General features: G+C 35.8%; 1 protein-coding gene across 3 annotated transcripts in view; it reads left to right on the forward strand.

Moving 5' to 3' along the window:
• The window catches only part of ANGPT1 (angiopoietin 1), a 250,950-nt gene extending 224,434 nt beyond the window's left edge, over positions 1-26,516 (forward strand). For all 3 annotated transcript variants that reach the window (XM_082675101.1, XM_082675102.1, XM_082675103.1), the window contains exons 8-9: positions 12,201-12,331; positions 23,983-26,516. In XM_082675101.1, coding sequence (XP_082531227.1) covers positions 12,201-12,331; positions 23,983-24,143 — 292 coding nt within the window. In that variant the 3' untranslated portion in view covers positions 24,144-26,516. The remainder of the gene's footprint in view (positions 1-12,200; positions 12,332-23,982) is intronic.
• Positions 26,517-27,424: the final 908 nt, after the last annotated feature.

Genomic DNA, 27,424 nt, shown 5'->3' on the forward strand with positions numbered 1-27,424 from the left:
CAGATTCCCATGACCCTTGCTATCTCAGGCATTTTTCACACTTGCACATCTTCCACTAAACATGTTCAAAGTTATCTATCAAATTACATATCTACATCAGGGCTTCCGAAGCTTAAGAAGCAAATAAGGTACTCCTTCTTAAATAATGGTTAGATTAATACACTACACAAATTCTGGGGATTCCCCAATGATTCAATTCCATTTGAGAACAAATGATGCCAATTAAGGAAGACAGTGTCATAAAGGAAACTTTCAGGAAGTAAAGATGCGAATTAAAGGATAGGTTGGAACGGGTGATCTTTTCAGGGATTTTTCCAAGTACCAATTATGAGCAAAGAAAGGGAAAAAAAATACACGTGCTGCATATATGGAATCTTAAAAAAACGATACTGATGAACCTAGTGGCAGGGCAGGAATAAAGACGCAGACATAGAGAACAGACTTGAGGACACAGTGGGGGAAGGGGAAACTGGGATGAAGTGAGAGAGTAACATTGACATATGTACACTACCAAATGTAAAATGGATGGCTAGTGGGAAGCAGCCGCATAGCACAGGGAGGTCAGCTCGGCGCTTTGTGTCCACCTAGAAGGGTGGGATAGGGAGGGTGGGAGGGAGGCTCAAGAGGGAGAGGATATGGGGATATATGTATCCTTATAGCTGATTCACTTTGTTGTACAACAGAAACCAACACAACATTGTAAAGCAATTATACTCCAATAAAGATATTAAAAAAAAATACATGTGCTGGATTCAGCCAATAAAGCACCCTATTATATGGCAGGAAAATCTTAGGATTCTCAAAAGATTGGAATTTTACTTTATTAAAGAATAAACATTTGAATTAAAGGATTGTTATTCAGGCATCTGGGTTCAAATTAATGTAGACCTTAAATTAGGTAGTCAGTCAGCAAAGGGACTCTGGTTTCTTGTTCTTTGTGCATAGTATTCTGCTTGCTCCATATAAAAATGAGAAAAACTTTCAAAGGAAATGGGGCCTATGGATTTGAGAAAATTGGTCCTTTTCATCTTGAATTTCTCCAGCTTATTGCCTACATACGTGTCTTAATTAGCTCCATGTCTATCTCACTGTTTTCATCACTGTCTGTATGCTTATGTATGTCTATCAATGTCGTATACATTTTGCTTGTTTAATTTAGACTTATTCATATAGCTCATGTTTACCGTGCTTCTGTGTAGTTTATAGTTATTGGTTAGGGAAGTTTGGTTTCTTTGTTTAATTTTTTATTAATATTCATAAGTACTCTACACGTGACAGTCTTTTCAAGGCTTTTATATGTATTACTTCATTTAGTTATCACAACAATATTAGAAGGACATTACTATTATGAGAGTCATTTTACAGATGAGGCAACTGAGGGTCAGAAAGGATAAGAGCTACACTCTAAACCCAGACAATTAAACTCCAAACTCTGTTCTGTTATACTATCTCCTGAGTTCTATAGACACACATATGCAAATACAATGACACAGTCCTACTCTTTAGAAGTTAATGTTGTATATTTTTTTGTGTGTGTGTGGGAGTGGGGAGATAAAAGGAGGAAAATTTTGTTTGATGACTTTATTGTCAGTTATTTTCTTCATTCATACTTACTTTGTACCAAACCACCTATATCTTCTTTTTTTTTTTTTTTTTTTTGCGATACGCGGGCCTCTCACTGTTGTGGCCTCTCCCGTTGTGGAGCACAGGCTCCAGACGCGCAGGCTCAGCAGCCATGGCTCACGGGCCCAGCCGCTCTGCAGCATGTGGGATCTTCCGGGACTGGGGCACGAACCCGTGTCCCCTGCATTGGCAGGCGGACTCTCAACCACTGCGCCACCAGGGAAGCCCTACCTATATCTTCTTGATCTTTATGTCTCTTTAAGTATCTCTCAATCTCTATCACGTCCTTAATTCTTAATTAGTCAAACTGTATGTTATTAGATCTTTTAATCTTCCTATTTACATCCTCTTTTCTTTTGAAACTTCTTTTGAACTTTTCCTTCTACTTATAGATTCATAACTATGAATGTAGATCATTGTCATACAACTCTCTTGTCGTTGGCATATGTTCGCTCTTTTTTTATAGGTGCACCAACTTTGCTTCATATATTTTCCTATCATTTTCTTACATACTCATTGAAAGGCTATCGCAAATAAGTACGTAATCCGTTCACCTATGAACAATGGAGTAACAGAATATATCTCCAACATACAAAAAATAGTGTGGCACATAATGACAGATTTATTTAATACAGCCTCCTCCAACAGAGATCACAGTCCTAAGATTCAGCATTGGAAAACAAGCCCTCTGTCCTCTAACAAAGAAGATGGAGGCTTTGAAACAGATCTTTAAAATGAATGCCCTGTTTCTGGAGGGAATTATGCAATAGAATGGACTCATGTATAGATATATTGGGTTGGTCATAAGGTTTGTTCATTTTCTTCCATAAGATGGCTCTAGTAGCACTTAGTTGTCTTTGACTTCATTTGAAACAGTCTTGTTAGATTGTATGTGACAGCTGTCATATCAGTGTGCATTTAAAAAAAGACTTATCAAAACTGAATTTTTGTGTAGCCATTTTAATATTGAAGATGAAAAAAAGCAACATTTTTGGCATATTATGCTTTATTATTTCAAGAAAGGTAAAAACGGGGCCAAAACACAAAAAAGATTTGTGCAATGTATGAAGAAGGTGCTATGACTGATTGAACATGTCAAAAGTGGTTTGCAAAGTTTTGTGCTGGAGATTTCTTGCCGGCCGATGCTCCACAGTCGGGTAGACCAGTTGAACTTGACAGTGATCAAATCGAGACATTAATTGAGAACAATCAATGTTATACCATGAGGGAGATAGCCGACATCCTCAAAATATCCAAATCAAGCGTTGAAAATCATTTGCACCAGCTTGGTTATGTTCATCACTTTGCTGTTTGTGTTCCACATAAGTTAAGCAAAAAAAACCTTCTTGACCATATTTCTGCATGCAATTCTCTACTTAAACATAACAAAAGCCCTCCGTTTTTAAAACAAATTGTGATGGGCGATGAAAAGTGGATACTGTACAATAATGTGGAATGGAAGAGATTGTGGGGCAAGTGAAATGAACCACAACCAACCACACCAAAGGCCGGTCTTCATCCAAAGAAGGTGATGTTGTGTATATGGTGGGATTGGAAGGGAGTCCTCTATTATGAGCTCCTTCCGGAAAACCAAGCAATTAATTCCAACAGGTACTGCTCCCAGTTAGACCAACTGAAAGCAGCACTCAACGAAAAGCATCAGGAATTAGTTAACGGAAAACACGTAATCTTCCATCAGGATAACACAAGACCGCATATTTCTTTGGTGACCAGGCAAAAACTGTTACAGCTGGGCTGGGAAGTTCTGAATCCTTCGCCATATTCACCAGACATTGCACCTTCGGATTTCCATTTTTTTCGGTCTTTAAAAAATTCTCTTAAGGGAAAAAATTTCAGTTCCCTGGAAGACTGTAAGAGGCACCTGGAACAGTTCTTTGCTCAAAAAGATAAAAAGTTTTGGGAAGATGGAATTACGAAGTTGCCTGAAAAATGGCAGAAGGTAGTGGAACAAAAGGGTGAATACGTTGTTCAATAAAGTTCTTGGTGAAAATGAAAAATGTGTCTTTTGTTTTTACTTAAAAACTGAAGTCACTCTTGGGCCAACCCAATAGATCCCTTTGTCAAACTTGATGGTCTCACTTCTCATATTTGCTTTAATAGATCATTCCATGAGCTATTTCTTCAAATGTCTGGTGGCAACCACAAACTCATTCCATCCTTATTAAAAGTGTCCCACTGTATGATTTGAGCAGACCATTAGGTCATTAGTACTGGACAAATTTCAAATCAGGAAAAAAATGCCCATGAGACTTGAATTGTAAAACATAATTGTATTATTGGAGTTAAAATGTTACTACATATAAAGAATCTCTTGAGATGAGTAAAACTTAAATTCTAAACAATTTGAACGCTTATTTCATAACTGACTCAATAAATATTTATTTAATGCCTGTCATGTATATTATACATGGAGTTTACAAAGACGGCTAAGAGATGAAGACTTCTCATCAAACGCTTACAGTCTGATGTGGAAGAAAAGGCACATTTATAAAGAGAAATACTACGATAGGCAAAATGAGATATGCCACAAGAGAAGCAATTTATCTGTGCAATGAAAATTTGTAGAAGAAAGAAGAGAAAAGGCTTCCCACATAATATTTTGTCTTGAAAGATTGTTGATTTTGGACTTGGGAGAAAGGGATCAGTTCAGTAAAGTTCTGGTCATTTATAAGCCCAGGATACACTTGCACAGTCCTGAATTAAAGAGAATAAAATGTTTATCTTGAAGATGTTATTTTGAAAACAATTAGAAAACATTGTTTAACTAGAAATAATTTTACTATATTAGGAAAGGCTAATATAGAGTTCGTCTTCCCTTGTGCTAAGATAAAATTTATATTCTTGCCTTTATCTCAAGGCTTCCAGCCTTAGTAATTCCCACTGTAGAACTCTGTACTTAACAAAAAGGACATTTTATGAAAATAAATAATTTCCAGCTTCAAATGCTAATAGAAAAAAAGGAATAAAAATCTATCTTAAATGCTTGGTATCTAAATAAGTTCATTGTCTGCCTTTTCACTTGACATTCCCAGCACATTCAAATGACTCATGAATCTCCTTTATTTCTTATCTTTTTTGATCTTAGATAACCTCAATTTAATTGTGCCGTGAATTTCACAGCCCTTTTATTGGAAATATCCTCCTCATCCCTTCCCTAAAGTCCATGTCTTCCACAGCCTCCCAAACTAATCTTTTCCACTAAATGTTTTGAGCAGTTTAGCATCTCCTGAATTTTTCCCTTGCCGTTTTTCCTACAATACTAATTATTTGTATACCTCCCTATGACCTCTTCATAACAGCAAACAAATGCCTAATCTTGCTAGAAGTCTACAGTAAGGCAAACACTGTTTTCTCTATATATAGTTTGACAAGAGAAATATTGTCTTTACGTTCAGCAAAAGATGTCACCTATATCATTTAAACTCAGTGCTAAAAGACATGCTGTGATATCACTCTTTGCTGGTGCCCAGCCCTTTTAGTAGGGTGGGGGAAGGGCAGGGAGGATGGTTACTGTAGAGACAGCCCTGGAGCAGCAACCAGAAGACATAACAGTGTTGGGAAACTCCGTCAGATTGAGTCATTGCTACCAGGCTCTGAAAGAGAATCATGGGGGTTATTTTGCATTTTCTTCAAGTGATTGTGAAAAAGACAAACTAGTTCCATATGGTGGCAGGGAGAGAGCTCAGAGCCAAAATAAAAATCTGCTCAGCTTGTCAGTATGTGAGACCTTAAAGTTCAGATATCTAAGAGTCTGTCTACTGTTTAAAAGAGCTGAGGCCAAACTTCAATTTGTCAAACATACAACTCCCACTGCCTTGGATAATGAAAGAGACTCCCCCCACCCCCACCCCGAACACAGTGAAGATGTAAAAATGTGAGAAGTATAGCCATCTCTTAAGTCGACAAAATTAGTGAGAAACTAGATGCCTGGGATTGGGCTGCCTATTTTAAAGAAAATAAAGTTATAGAATCACTTGTATGATACAGAGGTATATTTTGAAACCTACTCTTCCATAATAGAGTGCACTGTTGTCCTACATTCATTAAGAAATGTGATTTAGTCTTTCTAGTTACTGAAGTTTCTGTAAGTGAAAGAAAAGGAGTAACTATATTTTCATCAAGAATGACTAGAAAATCATGACCAGTTTCAGTATGCATGTGTTTCATTTTCCCTTCAGATGCTAATTGAAAAAATTAAAAAGCTGACATTCTTTAAAGTCACTGACGAATTGGTACTCATAATTGTTTCCCCCCCCTTAATTAGGAAAAATGGTTTGAAAAGGATAAATGCCATGATTCTATTTTGTGGCTGCCTTTTTGGTCACAGTTAATGGTATTTTTTGGAGTTTCTGTGCTGTTGTTATTTTGGAGTTGGTTGTTGTTGTTTAGGCATCCTTCATGTTTTTGTTCCTAAGCCAGATACTTTGCTCTGTAATAACATTTGGTTTTTATCTCCCAACACATCATCCTTCATGTAAGCCACATCTACACTGGCTGAACATAAGAAATAAATGTCCAAGATTCTCATGGTGTTATTTTGGGGGAAGCATTCTCTCCAGTGACCCACACTTTAAGTCCTTTTCACTATAGTCATATGCAAAGCTGACTTTGCCCCTTCTGTGTATTGACTTCTCTTTTGTAAAGTGATGTTCCATTATCAGAATAGAGAAAGTCATGGATAGTTAATTATACATATTTTAGAAATTAACCAGAACCATTAATAAAAAGAACCACATAAATATTCTGTTTGAGCCTCAATTCAAATAAGTTTTCTTATCTAATTCGAAAAAATACTTGGCATTAGTGAATGGCCAGCTCTTAGTCTGTCCCTGTCAGATAACCAGCTACAGTTGTTGGCTTTGGGTCAATAATTGCTATTCTGTGCTAGGTAAGAAAGAATGAGCCCCTTAACTGTGCAGAGGACCTATCCTTGACTACACTGTTACTCCCAGAATCCTTGTGGGATTCCACAGAAGCATAATTGGGCTCATCTGTAAATTGCTTAAACTAGTGTTGAGAAAAATTATTTTTAAGAAATGCCATCTCTATTTCCCAGTGGAAGAGAACAACTCTTCCTTAGAAGAGCATAAGCAGCTCCCTGCAACATGTTAAGGATATAAACATAGAAGGGGTGAATACTACTGTATATAAATTACACGTTCTACTCAGTCTTGTATGGTGAAAAAATCCACTGTTCCTCAAAATACTGGTCTCCTCTACTTTTTTTTTTTACTGAGATATAATTGACAGATAACATTATATTAGTTTCAGGTGTACAGCGTAATGATTTAATATATGCATATATGTATATATTGCAAAATAATCACCACAATAAGTCTAGTTAGCATCCATCACCACACATAGTTAAATTTTTTTTCCTTGAGGTGAAACTTTTCAGATCTATTCTCCTAGCAACTTACCAATATACAACACAGTATTATTAATTATAATCACCATGTTGTACATTGCATTCCCAGGATTTATTTATTTTGTAACTGGAAGTTCGTACCTTTTGACCACCTACACCCATTTTGCCCACCCTTCACTTCTACTTTTATATCATTGCAACCAATATGTTGTGGTATTTACATTGCACTATCTTGGGACTCTCTATGCTTCTGCTTCTTGTTTTCAAGATCCCTAATCTGGGCAGGCCTTTAAGGAAATATTTTACACCTTATTTGGCTTTTATTTTTTTTCAAAATAATTTTAGCTGAAGAATTTACCATAAGCATATTTTCATTTTGAATTTGTTCTCTGATATCAGTTGGGTATGCACACAATACAAATAAGTCATTCAATAAAACATAAGAACTAATAAGAAGACATAAGTTTTCTTCATTTATTCTACTCGCATAATATATCAGACATGTTTTCATATTCTAGAGTCTCTGAGAAAATGAGAACAAAAACAGAACTGGAAAGATCAAGAAGGGTGTATGTGTCTGTGTAATTTTTAATTATTTCAGTTGGTTGACAAGGAAATGGGATGTTGAGTACCTAGCTAAACGAGATGCAAAAACTATCCTTCTGAAAATATGGCCCAGGTATATTTTGGTTATTAGGATTATTGATATTTGGGTCTGATTTTACTTGCTACCTTCAGCCTACTGAAAATTGATTATACCCGTCATTAGTTCACATCCATAATTTCTTTATTCAGTGAATGTTGAGCCTTTCCTCAGTATCAGACGCTGTTTGTTCTAGATTCTGGTGATTCAGAGTTGAGTAAGACACAGCTTATGCCTCAAAGAGCTCACAGTTTATTATGAGAGAAGACAAGTAAAAAGACAACTAAAATAAAGCACACTAAGTTTCATCATAAAGGTATCCATGTGATGTTCTTTGAGATCATACTTGAAATGAATCTTAAAGGATGAGTAGGAATTCAGCAGTTAGAAAGGCCTTCCAGGGAAGGGCCTTCCTGGGAAAGGGGACAGAGGAATGAGAATGTGATGCTTTGAGAGAACAAGTGTTTGGTAAGCCTGGATCATTATGTATGTGTGCAGGAAGTAAGAGATGGGAGGTGTGGGGTTGGTGTGGGAGGAAGTAAACAAGGGTTAGATCTTCAGAGTCCTCATAAACCACAATAAGGAACTTGGACTGTATCTTTCATGTGCTGGGAGAACAACTGAGGGCTTTTAACCAGAGCAGAGGAATGACGATGAGAGGCATGTTTTGAATGAGCCACATGCAGAATGGATTTTAGGGGGAAGTGGAAGGAGCTAAGCTCAAGACATTGAGACCAGTTGTGAGACTTTTTTAATACTACAGAGAAGAGCTGCCAGGACTAGACGACTGACCTTCAAGTCTTGATTAAGTGGATCTGGAAAAATATCTCCTTTTACTCACAGACCCTAACATACATTGTTGATGAGTTCTGTACTGGTGAAGGTCAGGACAAAACATTGTAGATGTTTCTTCTACAATTTATTCTAACCCTACCGTACATACTTGCATACATATTTAGAGATATGTAAAGGCACCCTTAAACCTGTGACAATTGATGGTATAGTCATACAATAGCTGCCAGATTATGTTGGAGAAGAATATGTAATGACATGGAAACATAGTCATAAAATCATGTATAAAAACACTGTTAAAAAGCATGTGAAGTATGATTCCATTTGTGTTTATACATGAGAAGAAACTGTTTTAAAGGGTACAAAATTGACATAAGTGATTACTTCTAGAGTGGTAAATGAGATGGGCCTGTGGGCAGAAACTTTACTGGCACTGTTCAAAATGTTTATAGAATATGATCAGGTATTACATGTATACTTAAATATAAATAATATTTTCTATTTGAAGAGGAAAAAAAACAAGGAAAAGACTAAGTGTATATAAACCATAATGTCAAGAGTAGTTATATTTGGAGATGAGATTTGGGTTACTTTTTATTTTCTTTTTGCTTTTCTCTACCTCCTAAATTTATAATTATGCATTCCTGTTGCCTTGGTAACACAAAGAAACCATTGTAAATTATGAAGCTTGAATTATAACCCTCATATAAAAGTATAAACTATATTCAGCACATAGCAGTCACTCAGTTAATATCAACTCAACATTTGTGCTAAATTACCTGCAAAATACAGTGTAGAAAATCACTGTATTTTCTATCCCCATTAGTGAGCTTAATACAAAGTCTATCCCCATTAGTGAGCTTAAAGCTACTGCAGGGAAAATGGTATTGACTTACCTTAAGTCAATAAGAAGGAAAGTCATCACAGTTTATAGAGAATCCAAGAATCAGAGTTGGAATTAGCATCCCTCTTGCAAAAGTGCCTGTGGGCTAAATTTACCCACTCCCAGTGGAGAGGGAGATTTCAGGCCAGCAGAGTCATAGCTACTTAATTTTGAAATCATTCATCTTCCCCCAGACTCTGATTCTGTGTTCACCAAGCAAGCAACTTTCTGATTATAATTTGGCTTTCTATGTGAAACTCCCTCTAAGGAGACCATGAGACTGGGCCCTTTATTTTGACTGTAAATGGAGACCTGACATAAGTCCCCCTTAGTTTTGCAAGTGTATGTCTGTCTCTGAGAGGCTGAGAAAGTTATCAAATTATAACTGCAGACCAGATCTAGAAGGTGGTGAATTCACCCAGGTAACATGTCCTAGGACTCCCTTTGGTAACCTCTCACCTTACTTTGCCCTGTTGAAACCCACCTCCACATGGGCTGCCTACAACGTAAAATGTGAATTCGCAGTTAGAAATTCTACAGTTTTGCATCACCAGTGACTTTTAGCCTGACTCTCAGAGTTTTAAAATGTAAGCTTGGGGCTTCCCTGGTGGCGCAGTGGTTGAGAGTCCGCCTGCCAATGCAGGGGACACGGGTTCGTGCCCTGGTCTGGGAAGATCCCACATGCCGCAGAGCGGCTAGGCCCATGAGCCATGGCCGCTGAGCCTGCGCGTCCGGAGCCTGTGCTCCGCAACAGGAGAGGCCACAACAGTGAGAGGCCCGCGTACAGCAAAAAAATTTTAAAAATATGTATATATATATAAGCTTGTATTTGATAGTTCATTAGAAGCTTTCTTCAGCCTTCTGTTAACTACAAGTTCTATTAATTATTGAAACCAGTAAAACTTGAGTAGGGTTTAATTGTATATTTTGCTCTGGCTAAAAAAACCTCTGCAGAATATGTGTGAAATATTTTGGCACAATTATACAACAGTACTGTTATTTGCTAAAAACATTATCAACCTCACAAAATAATAATGGGACATATACATATACTTAGGTGCAAACACAAGTCAAATATGTACATATGGAAAATATATATATATATATCTTCAAATATTAATTAATCTTTATTATTTCTGTTTAATAGTAATGTAGAATTTTGTTCAGAGATGGCCTGGGTCCTAGTAGTGTCTCACTTATACAGAGATTTAATCACCCATTGTCTATACGGTGGATAGGATTCATAAATGAGACTCAGGCACAGAAGTGGTAACACACATGGATTTGAAGGGAATATTGCTAGATAATTTTGATGAATGAGAACCGAGGAGTTTTAGGTGGAGTTAGAGAGAGGGGTAGATCTCAGTCAGAGAAGACTTTGAATATGAAACTGAGGCTACTGACAATCTTAGTTTAGCTATTCTGAGCCCTGACGAGACAGTGAAGGACCTGAGCAAGTTTGCATTTGTTCAGAGTGCCCAGATGGATATGAAAGCAGCATATGGGATCCATAGGGAATGAGCAGACGTTAGGGAACTACATTAGGCAACTATTGTGATTTGTTCACTAGTTTCTGAATTCTAGACCAATATTCTTCAAAATGTTCTCCTTGGACAGTCTGCAAGGAGTAATCTGAGGTACTAGTTGAAAATACAAATTCCTCAGCCTAGTGAATAGATCTTTTTCACAAATGACCAGATGATTTGATATATGGGCAACTGTTAGAGAGTCCCTGATCTAGGTTAATGTAAATTTTATATAAGAAATGTTTCTAGGGCTTCCCTGGTGGCACAGTGGTTGGGAGTCGGCCTGCCGATGCAGGGAACACGGGTTCGTGCCCCGGTCTGGGAGGATCCCCCATGACGCGGAGCGGCTTGGCACGTGAGCCATGGCCACTGAGCCTGCGCGTCCGGAGCCTGTGCTTCTCAACGGGAGAGGCCACAACAGTGAGAGGCCTACGTACCGCAAAAAAAAAAAAAAAAAAACAGAAATGTTTCTAGAGAGTAAAGCAGGGTCTTTGAAGAATGCCATTTTTGAGGTTAAACAGTTGGGGTTTTGAACTTAGTTTTAGGAATACCACCAGAATGTAGGTCCCTCGAGGGCATGGCTTTCTGTCTGTTTTGTTTGCTGATATATCTTAAGTGCTTAGAACAATTTCTGGTATATAGTATGTGCTTAAGAAATATTTGTTCAGTGAATACATAATGACTAATAAGAGCTTGGATTTTAAAGTCAACCATAGTGAAATTCCAGCTTATTTAGCCTCTCTGAGCCTTGGTATGCAAAATTTTGATATTGATACCTGAATCACGGATTTAATATAAAAATTAAATAACAGCCAGAAAGCATTTAGCAGGATGCTTGGCACAGAGTAAGTCCTCCTTTAGCACATCATCAATATTCAATATTAACACAGTGATATATGCTATAGTGACACTCTACAGGGCATTTTTTGTTTAGAGATCAATACTTGTACTAATAAAATAAACTCATATTCCTTTTGTGGATCCTACATTATCAGAAAACCATATGAGTTTAAGTATGCATAGTAAAATAAACATCAAGCACACAAGCCACAGAGAATTTTACCTATATGTAGTTTGATGTCCTTCCTTCCTTCCTTCCTTCCTTCCTTCTTGCCTTCCTTCCTTCCTTCCTTCCTTCCTTCTTTCCTTCCTTCATTCTCTTCCCCCCCAACCCCTTCTCTCTCTTTCTTTCTGTTCAGGGAGCTTTGGTCTTATACCAGTTTGTTGGAAGGGCTGAATTCAGAGAAGGGAGAAACTGATGAACAAGGCGAACATTCAGCAAACCAGTCTTCTGGGTTCTGTTACTCTGTTGAATGGCTTATCTTTCTTTTTTTTTAACTTCAGGTTGTATTTAAAGGGTCACACTGGGACAGCAGGAAAGCAGAGCAGCCTGATCTTACACGGTGCTGATTTCAGCACTAAAGATGCTGATAATGACAACTGCATGTGCAAATGTGCCCTCATGCTAACAGGAGGTAAGTCCTACGGGGCCTTTCTCTGAGTTATGTCTCATTGGTTTGAGGCTTGAGGTTTCTTATCTATGAGAAAAGACTATGATCTTCTGGTCAGGAAACTTAAGAACAAGTCCCTAGAGATCATTTTGTTCTTCCCACTAATTTACCATATGTTCTTGTGCAAGACATTGCTAGCATATTTAGAAGTTTGCCTCCTCCCCCAGCATTTATGGTGAGGGTGTGCTAAGCTTGGTTCTGAATAAACTCTTGAGCCTCTTAAAGTCCCAGTTGTTCTGCCTTCTAAATACTCATAATGATACCCATAGTGGAATGAACAGCAATTTGAGGATTCAGCATACAGAAAAAACAAAAAGCCAAAATTTCTTACAAAATGCTTTACAACTGTGTAATAGAGTTCATTGACCATTCTGTTGAAATGGAGTAAGAAAAATAAAGAGGTGTAGCTAGATATAAAGTTATACAATTCAGAGTAGCTATACCAGGGCTTTACATTATAAGGTATTGACCTCTGCAAGACATTTGAGCTGGTATAGGAGATACCAGATACCATTAAATAATATTGTATCACTGAGTAAGAAAGTTAATCCTTTTGCACTTTTTAAATACTTTTCTAGGCTTCTGATTGTGTCAAAGAGGAATTCTCAGTTTAGTACTAGCTTATCTATAATACTTCTTTAGCACTTACTCAATAATTACCTTTCTTAGCAAAGAAAGAACAAACTCTTCAGCCTCAGCTGAAGGGCCTTGGTTAGGCAATGGCACCTACCTAGAATTAAATAGAATGATTTTGCTTTAATTTTGTTGAGTGTTACGTCTACTTTTATTATAGTAAGTGGTACTGATTTCCTCTTTAAAGGAACGATATAAACTTCATTTTAAAAAGGATTCACAAATATTTGATATTTAACTAATTAATTTAAAGAAAAATATTAAATATTAATAAAAGTTGTAAATGGGCATGGCAAAAACTGTGAATAACTTGATAAATGACTGATTGAAGTCTAAGAAACACTGAACTAAAACCTGATGGCAAATGATATAGCTCAAAAATGTTACAGGCAAAAAAGGAGTTGGCACCAAATAAAATTATAAAGGAAGCTTTTTCTTCAGTGTTTGTCTTCTTACAGTTTTAGTGTTGTTTCCCTCTCTTAATGGAATAGTAATCATTCCCACCTTCAACTGTTCTAATTCTCTCTCTGTGTTACCCTACAACAAAACATGTTTTCATGCTAATAAGGAAAAAACTCTTTAAATCTAAAATTTTACTTCTCCAAATATGATATTACTATCATTATTATTACATATTATTACCTGTTACTGAATATGTTATACTATCTTCCTTGAATTCCAAACCAACTCTGAGATAAGGAGAAAAACTCAAATCTCCATTTTGTACACAAGGAAAACAAAATTAAGTAGATGTTCACCATTTTATCCTTAACATCTAGCTCAGTAGATTGTGGCACATAGGATCTCAATAAAATATGTGGTGCATGAGAGAATGAATAACCATCCTGGAACCCTTGAAGTCACTTTCAAATTTTGAAACCAATGAAATGAATCATAAGGTTGACATTTTTCTTATCAATTAACAGAGCGTGGAAGAGTATAGAGGGAAAGTTTTGGAGAACTCTTTCCACCTTCATCCCCATTCCCGGTCCCTCCATTACTACCACTACCAAATCACGTTCCATACTGATTCCCATCCACTCCACTTATAGTGACATCTTTTCAACGTGAAACCAGCCCTAGTATTACCAAAGCCAGCCTGTTATGATTCTGCCTCTGTCATATCCTTCTCCTTAAGCTTTAAACATGCCATTTTGGCATCACATTCAACCTCATCCAATAGTTAAAAAGCCTTCTATATGCAATTGTATGGCCCCCTCCCCCGAAGCAGTTGTTAAAACTTAGCATATTTTTTTACATGGTACCCACAGGTTAGGTTTTGAACTTTTTTCCTGAAAGAAAATATTTCTTTTCATTACCTCCATGATCCCATAAATGAAACTGTCAGCAACTTTATATAAAGACAGAAGGACTTTGATTGTCCAGTTTTCTGCCTATTTTAATACAGAAGTACACTTCATTTTACCCATGTCTGTTTTTACAGATAATTTTTCTTACCAAATAAATACAACACATGAAAGACCAACAGTAAAATCTTTCAAATGTTTACTTAGAATAGTGTTCCAATCTGCTCATATTCCTGTCATAATAATGAAAATATAGAGCAAAGCAAAGAGGAAACTGCATCTCTTGGTTGTTGATGAGAAAACTTCATTGCTCAGGTTTGTGATTTTATTTCTGCTTCAAATGATTGAACTTTGTCATGTTCCTTCATCCATAATCATTCTTGGACCTGCTTCTTAGCCACCAATAAACACATATGTTGGGGAGAAAAAATTTCCACTTATTGCTTGGGCTGGAATAGTCTAAGTAAATGTGTTTTTGTAATAAATGCCATTACCCTATCAAATATCCTTTTGAAAGAATCCAGGTCTTGCAAATCTATTCACTCTGCAAAATTAATACATGGAATTTAGATAGCTAAGAACTGGAGAACATAAGGATGAATGTCAATGACAGTCCAGGTAACTTGAGTATTATCTGGAATTTATGTCCTACTTAGCTACTCCCCCCCCACCACTATTTATTCTCTGTCATAGTTCCCCTTAGAACCATTTTCTCTGTCTGATTATTTTTCCTCTTTTTTTTAAAATAGTCTCTTTTAAGCAGAGAGATTTCATACTCCTTGAAACTAATAATTCTTAGTTCTCTGTCATCATCAATTAAAGCTTTGTTTTATCTTGTTTATTTATATATTTTCCATTGTTTCTTCTAAAAGGAATTAGGGTAAAGTAAGATTTATTGCCTGCTTAACTGTCCTAAATAGTTTTCTTCAAGTACATGGAGGGATTTTTGTTGGAGAATGTGGTATCATTGTTACCCTTATCTGTCAAAGACTGAAAAACAGGAGATAGGCATAATTGAAAGCAGAAGGTATTTCAGCTAGACATAGGTAGAACATTTTGGCCTTTCTTCCTTCTTTCCTAACATCCTAACTTCTTAACTTCCTTCTATCAACGTAACATTTTTAATGAGTAACTTGTTAAGAGTCAACAACTATGAGAAAAATGAGCAAGACAGAATAGAGCTCGCATCTATTGAGGAAGACCATCAGCAAAAAGCGAACAATAAATAACACAATTTCAAGTCATAACAAGTTCTAGGGACAAAATATAACAGGTGACAGAGTTATTGAAGGAAGGGGAAAGCGACTTTAGATGGAGTGTCCAGGGATCAAAGGCTGGAGTGAGTTGCCAGGAAGGATTGTGCATGTCTAGTTATGAACACCTTAAGAAGAGAATAGAAAGGTATTTATCTGAAAGAGTTTACGTATGCCCATCCCTATAGTTGTGGGTCTAGATAAGATTGTCTCTCACATTTTCTTCTGGTTCTATGATTTTATTATTCCATGTACTCATTGTGGCTACAGTAGAGAATAACAGGTAACATTATTTTTCAGTGCATGGGTTGTAGTTCATAGTAAATTGTTAGTGGAAAGGAGGTATTATCGGACTTAAAAAGCATATTTGCATCAATAGAAATAGACGCCACAATGTTTTATACCTCCTTCCCCAGAAGGATATGTACTTATTTCTACCTTACCAGAAATTCTTCCATCCAATTTAAATATTGAATAATTTTTGTTTCATTACACATTTCTTATGGGACCAAACCATATATTTCAAGATCGAAATTGCCACACACATTTTCTGTGGAACTGACATCTTAATTAATCATTAGTGATGATTTGTCAGCATACATTTATAAGCCAGAAATATCTGTGTTCTGTGATTCATTGACCTCAAGAAAATTTGTAAGTTTTCTCCTTAAGTTTCTCCCTTTATATAGGATATTACGACAAATCTATATATTTCAGTAGTGGGAGGGATAAATTTAAGAGGTGATTATAGGAAATATTTTCTTAGTCCCACAGGAGAGCCCTTCTTGTGCCCTCCTGAGCCCAAAGAAAGGAATCAGTTTCATTAAAAACCTAATGTTTTCTCTATTATTTAACGTTTAGAAAATGAAAATGTAATATCATTCAATTCATGCTTTTGTTTGTATGGATTTGTTGTATATAAACATAAATATGCAGAAAAATCTATGACTCTAAAATTATGAAAATTAAAACCTTTTCTCATTAGATTGTCACAATCAAAACAAACTTCACATTCAAAGAAAACATGGTCTTTCGTACCAATTCAAAATAAATTTTTCTAAAAGTCTGTTAGTAACTACAATTACTAAAGGTTGCCAACCAAAAATTAAAAAAAAAAACAACAAAAACAAAACCCCTAACAAAACATGGTATTGTTTTACATTCTTTTCCTTACCTTTTCTTTCAACACAATTTTCTTATTTGGTATATAATATAAAAGCTATGTAAAAATGTGACCTAACCTTCTGCAGAAAGAATCTGTTGTGGTAAAAACTCGTCTCTTTTCCCACGCATAAACTATGTCAGCCAACAGACAAGACTTTGCTAAAGCTAACAAAGGACATTCTCAGTTCAATTCTAAAAGACGGGATAAAGCCATACACATAAGTTCTTAGTACACCCTGGAACTTACCAGATGCTAGCAGTAGAGAGTTGATAAATACTTGCCTTGCCTGCTATATAACCTTGAAGAAGACAAAGAAAATGAAGGAAATTAACAGCCTCTCTAACTGGTTGAAGTGACAAGATCTTTGGGAAAATACAATCATCTTAGAGTTTTTGATAACCCAGGAAGGATCTGCTAACCATTGTCAGAAAACTGGCATTCCCTGGGTTTTAAGGCAAAAATGTTGAGAGAAAAGATCCATATGGATAATTTAAGGTTGACCACAGAAATCTACATTGCATTACTTTATTTCAAAGCAATTTCTTATTTAGTACATAATCTCTAAGCCTATTCCACAAAAATGTACAGTTCTTGAAGACAGGGACATCATGCTCTGCACCACTGTATCCTCAGTGCCTAGCACAGTGCCTGGCACATAGGATGTGCTTGATAAATATTGATTAAATGAATGAATTTGCTATCAGAGACTCTGAAAGGACATTGTAAAATCACAAATGATCCTGGTGAGAAGACATAGAAATAAATCAATGTGAGTATGAATGTGACTTTTTTGTGAACTTAGATTTAAAAGGCCTAAGTATGTATATATGAATTTGCATGCACAAACATGGAACAAAGGGATGAATATTGAAGACTGAGACTGAATTTTAAGAATAACCAAACCCCAGAAGACTAAACTCCAAATTGGAAAACTTTGAGTGTTAGGTTTGTAACTTTCAAATAAATTTGAACAGCCTAAGTGCAAAATTTAGGACTATACTCCTTTTTTGTGGGAGGAAGTTTTCACTTATTGGAAAAAAGAACAAATAATATCGGAAAATATCTTTTAAAAGATCAGTTTGGAAAAAGGTGAATCAGAACTGATAGGCCTATAGCGCCAGGCTGCCACCAAAGGTTAATAATTGACAGTGGATGAGAAATAACCAATTTTGTTTATATTTTACTCTAATAATAAATAATACAGTGAATATCTATTGCACTCTTAGTGTGTAACAGTCATTTCTTCATTACCATTGACTTATATTTAATAACTTATATGACACTTCCATAAATCCTTTGAAACAGAGATCTTTGGCAAGAATTGAGATACGGAAGAGTTAGATAAGTTGGCTAAGGTCACAGAATTAATGTCAGAAGTAAGATTTGAACTCGAGCTCCAGATAAGCCATTACCTTATCCACTCCTTCTGCTGCCACTCTTAAAAGGAATGGCATTCAAAGACAAGAATTTAGCTCTGTTCTACTGTTTGCAGCACATTTTCACAAGGATTTCCTCATTTAAATGTGGTTGAAAGTAAAATGAAGTTCAAGGGAGGAAAGAGGCAGTAAGAGAATACCTAAAGCATTTAAATGAATTCAAGATTATCAGCCAGGATAAACAACTTTTAATCTATGGAACAAAAAGAAGAGAAAGGAAAAAAAGCCAAGTGCTAGACTCGAAGGGGATGTAGAATGAAATGACAGAAGGAATGCAGACCTCTGGAAAGGTCCTTTGCCTCCTGCACACAAGAACATGCAGCTGCTCCTTGAGGCTAGTTATTGGTAGGGCTGAATTTGTACACGTGAACTCAGCGAGTGATTTTCATGATGATCCCATTGATAACTATGGCATCAATCAGTTTTTTTCAGCCTCATCCTTAGTCACTAGCTAGTCATCCTTTATCGCTATAACTTAGTCATCCTTTATCACTATCAAAGAGGAAAATTCTTATTCTCTGTGCAGGTTCTTTTGCTTATTGCTGATTAGAATGCGTGCATTGAAAATGAGTGAAAGAATTCCATAACCACAGATATATCTTTTTATTTTGCTGTACTTTTTACCTTAGAAAAGAAGTATTGAGAGACATTTTGTTTAGGATCAGAAGAATTTGAGTTAGGTTTCCTGACTTTCAAATAAATTTGAACTTCCTGAGTACAGAGTTTAGAATCAAGTTCCTGTTTTCTGGGCAAAGTTTCATTTATTGGTGATAAAATGTGAATTTTCTGCTTCAAAGATAAAAGACTAAAATGATTTTTAAAGGCCTCGGAAGCCCGAGATAGTTATTACAAAACTAAATTTTAATGAGTTAAGTGTAAATGGATTAGAAACATGCATCTCAGATTTCTTATTAAAATATACATGAGGTTACAGGTTATAAAGGAAAATGCTTGGCAAAGTAAATCTCAGCAATTGCCAATCTTAAAACATTTAAGACATTTTATCAGTTGTCCCAACAGCAGACGGAAGCTGCTGCTTTCTTCCATCTTTGCTTGCATCACTGAGTTCTTTTAAGCTTAAAGTGCCTCTTCTAGATTAACTTCTTTAAGATATTGCTCATCTGTTATTCCCAGGCACTTACAGAACAAAGTGCAACGTTAATATTTCCCCAGGATTGTATAAGATATATAATTCAGCTATTTGGTGTCTTATCAGAGAGGAACTGTAACCCAGGCATACACTCCTCTATATGTTCACAAGGACACCTTCAATCTGTGCAAACTTGCATATGTTCTGAGTACCCATGAGTACATACGATCATTTATGAATGCCTAAGGGTACCTATGAGTAACCAGGAGTCTGCTGTACTTTTTGCCTGCTTTCTATAAATATGCTTTAAAACCACATCTTTTCAGGATTTTGTTTAAAAGACCTGGTCATGCTTAATTTTTTCAATTAGAAAAATTGGAAAGTAGAAAGTGGACAAACTGAAATATTTGATACAAAGATGTTCCTTGTTGTTCCTTGTCAGAGAAAACAGAGAATACTTACTTGCACAGAAATAACTGTTTTTGCGACCTTCAAGTTCAGAGTATTTAATAAAGGACAGTACAACTGAAATTGTCATGAGAAATAATTGCCCTTTCATTTCATTTTCTGCCATCTTAATTCATCATTTTTATTATTGTCTATTGCTCTCTGATAATCCAGAGTGTGCATGGCCCACTGGTCTTAAGATAAAGAGATAAACACCTTGACCTCTTTGATTTCCACATGAAATAAAAACAAATCATTGAAAACAAAACCCATAGTAAGTACTTAAATGCCATGTCTTTACAATGCAAGCATTGAACAAATGTACTCATTTGGGTGCAAATTATTTTTGTATTCCTCTAATTAACCCTACCAAGCAAATAAGGAACTATGTTGGCGCTAATGACCTGGTCTTCATTATTAAATCATTGTGATGCCCCGATAAGATCTAATCCTTTTTATTTCTGCTCTAATGTTTCTGCCTGCTTCCTAGATAACTTACAAAAGAGCACTTAGATAGGATTTTATAGGCTTTAATAGTGCACCATCTTACATGATCCTTGCAGCTGTGCTGTGAAAATGGTTGATTAGACATTTATAATCCACATTTTAGGAATGAGGACGTATGTGACTGTGTGACGTTGGAAAAGTTCCTTAAACTACCTGAGCATCAGTGTCTTCGCTTTAGTACTTGCCACACCATGTAGGGCTGTTTGGGTAATAAAATGAGAAAATTCATATAAATATTTTAGCAGAGTCCCTGACACATATTAACTGTTCAGTAAATATCAAATATTATATACACTATTGCCTGAGATCCCTTAGTTATTAATTGGTGAAGTGGGCATCAAAGTCGAGATCTTCTAATTTCTGGTCTGGTACTCTAGGCTCCCCGTTGCCCACAGGAATATTTCTAGAAATACAATAAAAACCTCCATGTTCTTGACCCTCTTTATTTTGCTAGCCCTGAATTCTCCAATCCCTTATCCACTGGCATTCCAGCCAGGCTGCTGGCAGGCACTCTCTCCAGCTCTCCCAGAGTACACAATGTCTTTAGAAATCTCTTTCTGTCCAGTGAACTCACACCCATCCTTCAGCATCCAGCTCAAGTGATGAGTACACCTTATGGACCAACAAACAGGGCATTCCGCCTCTGTTCCTAAGATTTTCTTCATCTCTGTTAAACAGCCATTATCTCATTTTTTAACAGTTTGTTGTTTCTCTCTTATACAAAATTGTGTACTCCTTGAAGTCAGGAATTTTGTTTTACTCAACTCTGACCCCTATGTCTGTCCATTGGTTAATATTTGTTGAATTGATTCTAGCTTCAATTTTCTCCCCTTCATCGTGCTGCCGCATATACTCAGGGTAGCTTTGGCAGACCACACTTACAGAGTGAGGGCTCTAAATAATATTCGATTAAACATTTAACCTGTCAGATCTGGTTCCCCTGGTTAAATATTGGTTCCCATTCCTAGAGAATGTTCCGCTTGTTCACCTGATGATAGACAAGTAGCCTGGATAAACTATAAGTTTTTCCACATTGTTCAACTTTCCACCAAGATTGCCATTTCTCCACCTTCATTCCCTGCAAGTCTCCCCCTTGTTCACTATATACCAACTACACTGATGTTTTTTTAGTCCCTAAACACTAAGCTCCCTTTCTTCCTCATGGCATTGACATGTGCCATGTTCTGCTTAGAAGAGTCTTTCCCCATCTTCACATGACTGTTTCCTCATCCTTCAGGTCTCATTAAATATCAACTTCTTCCATGAACATGAAAAGTCAAGTAAGTCTCCTGTTATGCTCCGTCATAGTTCCTGATTCTAAGTGCCCCCTCCTCCTTCCCCACCTATCGTCCTTCTCCTCCTGCCCCTCCACTTCCCCCTCTACTTCCTCCTCCCCCTCTCCTCCTCTTCTTCCTTTTCTCCATCATCATACTCATGATTTGTAGGCATTTTATTTATTTGCTACTTTTTTTGGTCTGTTTCTCACATTGGGAGTAAGCTCCACGAGGGTAAGGACCACATCTGTCTTGTTGAGTGTTGTATGACAACAATTCATGATAATTACAAACTGAATGAATAAATAAAGAAAAAATGAATACAGTATATTCAGGTGTCTATATATATATTCAGGTGTCTATCAAATATAGTTTTTTTAGTAAACTAGACTAATTCAGACCATAGCGGGTTTATAAGGAGAAAACAGTCAATCTGTCAATAAGCCTGTAGTCCCTTCCAGTCATCTGTCAAGCAAACTCCGTTAGATGCAGCACTAAGTATAGGGAGTATAGACCATGCCTTTTCATTGCTCTTAGGATACTGAACAAAAGACTATGTGATTTGGCCTTCAGACCATCTCAGCTTCAGGCTACTGTTTCTCTTGTTAACTTTGACCCAGCCACTCTGGTCTTCTTTTAACATCTCCAAAATGCCATTGTTCTTACCATAGACATTACCCCACTTTACTCATTAGAAAATGTACATAAGATAAATTTATCCTATTCCTTCATGTGCCCCTGTTGTTTCTTGTCTCTTTCCTCAGCTCATCAAAAGTTTCCCAATGAATGTATCCTTCAGCCTGTGCCCTTCATTGCCAGGTTTCTGTTCCAACAGACCTCTGCCTTCCCACACTCTTCCAGAACTCTTATGGCTTTCTATAAACCAAACAAAACCACACGCTTTTACCCTGAGTATCCTAATGTAACTTGGAAGATCATTCTATGATTTGTAATAGTTCTCGACAGCAGAGTAACTGTGTTTGCTTTAGAGACCATGGTGGATATTTGAAAGACTATGAAAGGCTCATTAACATGATGGAAGAGTGCCTCAAGAAGGTCATAGAAAAGGAGGAGAAAGTTAAAATACCGAAGCAATTAAGTTGAGTTTCATTTTGTCCTTTGAGAGTCTTATGGGTAAATAAATTCCCTAATATTAGAAAGCCTTTTGTGATATAAATAGCATATTTTTACTAGTTATACTTACCAAAAAATTTTAAAGGAATTAATCTTAAGAAGAAAAAGGTGAAATTTTACAGTTTTCTCCTTCCTTGCCAAATAAGAACTTGCTTGTCCCTCATGTTTTGACTGCATTAATTACTATGTTATTTGCATACAGTTGGTAAAACATTAAATATAGTGTCTTTCCAAATTCATTGACATACCTTACTTTTTCCTAGGATGAATTAGCGATTAATACAGCTTGTTAGGCCTCTAGTATGACTTTATAAACAAACCCAGCTGTATTCATCCTCCAAAATTGAAAAATGAGAACTAGCTTTTCTCCATTTAACTTTTTCTAAAGTTTCTGCAAGATGATGCTCGTGTTACAGTTAAACATCAGCTGTACAGCTTTCTCTTTCTTTAGCTATTAGTCCCTTAGGTATAACTCTGTAATCAAAGGGAGGTCAACTGTATCCAAATACAAATATGCCAGAATGTCTCTGGCATAAATCTCTCCCTAAAGATTTCAGCGGTGTTACTTCAGAAGAGGGAGAAAAAGTATGATGTTTTATCTAAAAATCTAAGAACTTAATTCATTTAAAAAATAAAGTACTGAGTTATCCTTGCAGAGAGCTATGTGAGCATAGGATCTCTACGTTACTCATCATTTTTCTTTTTACCACGTTAGAAAGAACTTGAACAATCACAGAAAAAAAATACTGCTATATAGGAACTATATGGCTACTATTGCTGAACACTTCCCATAGTGCTATAAGCTACAGAGAGGGCACAGCAATTCAAATTCATAGTCATTTTCTGGTATCCAGTTAATTTCAGAAGCAGCTGAGGGCCAGTTGTTGGCAAAATTATGAAGTAGATGGAGAACATTTCTTTGTATTTAGATACCAGTTGTCTAAGCTTCTGAACTTTATTGCTAATACTTAATTGTTCTGTTCCCAATAACAGGCTTCAGGTAGAATGCCTCTTAAGGGTTTCATTCTACTTGCCCTTTGTATGAATCCAGGCCTGACTGTAGCGTATCTTGAAGCCCAGATGCTTCCCATCATTACATTGCGAATTGAGTCCCAATGGAGTGACACTGAAAGCTGATTTTCATGAAAGCATTCCTCTTTCTGATTGTTTGTACACTGTCTAAATTGGATGCCATTTAAAACAATTTCACTACCAAGAAGATATTTATTGAATACCTCCTTATGATTATTTGCAAATAATCATAAGTATGAATACGTTTCCCCTCAGTTAATGGCATTAATTTCCAAATGTTCAGTTTACTTATGTAATTGTTCCTTCTTCTCTCTTCCGTTATTAACTAATTTTTCAGGCTGGTGGTTTGATGCTTGTGGCCCATCCAATCTAAATGGAATGTTTTATACAGCGGGGCAGAACCATGGAAAACTGAATGGAATAAAGTGGCATTACTTCAAAGGGCCCAGTTACTCCTTACGTTCCACAACTATGATGATTCGACCTTTGGACTTTTGAAGGCACAATGTCAAAAGCAATTTAAAAGGCCACCAAGAAATCTGGAGAAGCCACCAGATGAGAAACTGCTTGGAAGCTTCTGAAGCAAACAACATTGTCTCCCTTCCAGCAGCAAGTAGCAGTTATGTGAAGTCACCAAGGTTCTTGACCGTGAATTTGGAACCTTTTGATTTCACAGAAGCCTCTCCTTGGGGTCACTGTGTTCATATGGCTTGACTACAGAGAATGCCACTCACTGTCATGCTTTAAAAAGGGAAGAAACTGTTCAGCTCGCTGTGCTTCAAACTACTACTGGATCTTATTACAGAACTATAATAACCAGATGATAAATATGGTTTATTTCACGTAAAACCGAAGAAAAAGAAGAAGATGAACAACAACAACAAAAAGAGTATACGTGAAGAATAAAAACAGGCCTGCCATAATCCTTTGGGAAAGATGTGTTGCACCAGTGAAATGGTGTTATTTCTCTGCAAACCTACTAACAATAAGTTTGTACTGTTGCACAATTTTAATAAAAGTTTAGGAAGAACAGCATTATCCTCTGAGTTGGTTAAATGGATTTCAGAAGCCTAATTCCTAAATCATACTTACTAGTTGATTTCAGTTAACCCGTCTTCAAATTTAAATTCCATTTTGGTAAACTATAAAGAATTATAGTGCCTGAAGAATAGCAGTGTGAGGTAGAAAAACACTCCATTTCTCTTTGATTTTTTTGGTACAGTTTTCAGAAAAAATGAACATAATCAAGTATGGACATATAAGGCGAAAAATGATCTCCCCCATGCTACAGTTTTCATTTACTTTAAGAACTGACTGATATATAAATATATTTATAGCCTGAGTAAAGTTTAAAGAATGTGAAATATATCATCAAGCCCTTAAAATGATATACATGCATTTAATATTTCCTTTGATATTATACATGAAAGCAGTATTTTAGAGTGTATTAAGTTGAAATAAAACCAAGTAAACTGGAACAGTTCATTTTACAGTATCTTCTTGCATGTGTACACTTGTGTAACTTTATTATTTTTAAAATCATTACCTTCAATTCTTCACCCTATTTCATGCTAATTTAATTTTTGCTAATTAACTGAAACTTGCTTTCCAGATTCACTCTGTTCCAGTTTCTATAAAAGACATACTCTGAAGTCTATGAAAAATGAAAGAAGAATTATAAATATCATTGTACATAGCCTGTTTATATCCATAGTAAACCTAATAGCTGTTTAATCTGGAATATGCAACATTGTCCACAGTTGATGCAAATAAACACACTTCCAAAAAAATCTACTATACCACTTTATGAAATATATTATTTCTTCATATTTTTCTCCCTTGGACCCTGTTTTCTTAGGCAATTTCTGACGTTAATACATTATCATTAGGGAAGAAAATTGGCAAACTTTGTATTATACATTAAGGAAAACACATGCACAAAAAAGAAAATTAATCATAGTCACTTGACTAAGAAAATTCTAATTACTAGCTGCTATAAATCTCTTAATGAAAATATTCCTATGGGATAATCTATTTTAAGTGAATTTGGGGCACAGATTTTTGTGGGAATTTGAAGTTACTACAATATTTTATCAGGAAGTGCTTTCTGCCTCTAAGTGTCCAAGGTTACAAGAGTGAACAGTTTTTATCAAAACATGAGGTGTACTATGAGATAAGAAAATTGAAATCCATATGGGGCCTCCTTTCTTAAAAAAAATTTTTATCAGGGCAACAATACCAATTTTAGACCTGGTGACTTGATCTGTTGTTCCTTTGTGGCTTTCCTCCATTTGAGAAAATAAAGCTACTCACATTTTTAAGAAATTATTTTTTAAAGTTTACCATCAAGTGTTTATACCTTTTGTGTGTGTGTATGAACCTGTTTTGCCTTACAAGTGATATTCGCAGGTATACCACAGTTTTTCTGTTTTTGGAGACTCCTTCATAGCAGCGTTTAGCCTCTCCCTCAAAAAACCTTCTTGTTTGTTTTCATTTAAGTGAATGAAAGTGAGTGTTTTGTTTTGTGTGTTCCTACAGATTTTTTTTTACCGGTCTTTTGATAAGTAATACTATTTCCCAACTCATAATACAAAAATAAAAGGAAATTATGAAAAAAGAAAGAAAGCATGATATTTACTGTTTTGTTACCTGGGTTTAAAAAATGAAATATTTCCAATTATTTATAATAAAGCAGTATAAAATGTTTTATGACTCCATATGTGCACTGTGTAATGCCTACATGTTTGTGGCCATTTAACATGTATATCCTTTGCATTTAATTATTCAGGATAAGATAATTAGGTTATAAGATTTTGTCTTTAAATTTTTATGTTAATTAATTCATGTAGTTTCTATGCCAATATCTTCACATCAGTCACAGCTTTATTTGATTTAAATAAAATTGAAAGTAACATATTTGTGCAACTCCATCTCATTTTAAATATTTTACAAGTTTTAAAATTAGAGATACATGGAAGTATAGTCTCCATAAGAAAAAAAAAAAACCTACTAAATGAACTAAAGCCTCAATCTTTGAAAAATTTTCAGTCTTGGATGTGATAAGAAAGCTTAACTCCTTTAGAATGTTAGATCAAAGCAACGGTTCTGAATCCCACATCTCTACTGTATGATTGTTATGTCCTGTCAATTATTATTTTAAAAAATTTCTTACTTTTTTTTTTATTGAATGAAAGATTCTTTAAATGCTATAGTGCTTTACAATTTGCAAAAGCTTCATACACATGATTTAATACAATCCCATAATAGCCCTTTTTTTTCCCCTACCCTTATATTGCCTCTGCCCTTTTTCCTCTCCCCACTGGTAACCACTAGTTTGTTCTCTACATCTGTGAGTCTGCTTTTTGTTTTATTCACTAGTTTGTTGTATTTTTTAGATTCTACATGTAATTGATATCATACAGTATTTATGTTTCTCTGATTTATTTCACTTAGCATAATGCCCTACAAGTCCATCCATGTTGCTGCAAATGGCAAAATTTCCTTCTTTTTTATAGATGAATAGTATTCCATCATATATATATATATATATATATATATATATATACACCTATCTTCTTTATCCATTCATCTGCTGATGGACACTTAGGTTGCTTCCATACCTTATCAGTTGTAAATAATGCTGCTATGAACATTGGGGTGCATGTATCTTTTCAAATGAGTATTTTTGGTTTTTTTGGATATATACCCAGGAGTGGAATTGCTGGGCCAGATGGTAGTTCCATTTTTAGTTTTTTTGAGAAGCCTCCATATTGTTTTCC

The sequence above is a fragment of the Grampus griseus genome (genome assembly GCF_964374135.1).
Source record: "Grampus griseus genome assembly, chromosome: 17".
NCBI lineage: Eukaryota > Metazoa > Chordata > Mammalia > Artiodactyla > Delphinidae > Grampus > Grampus griseus.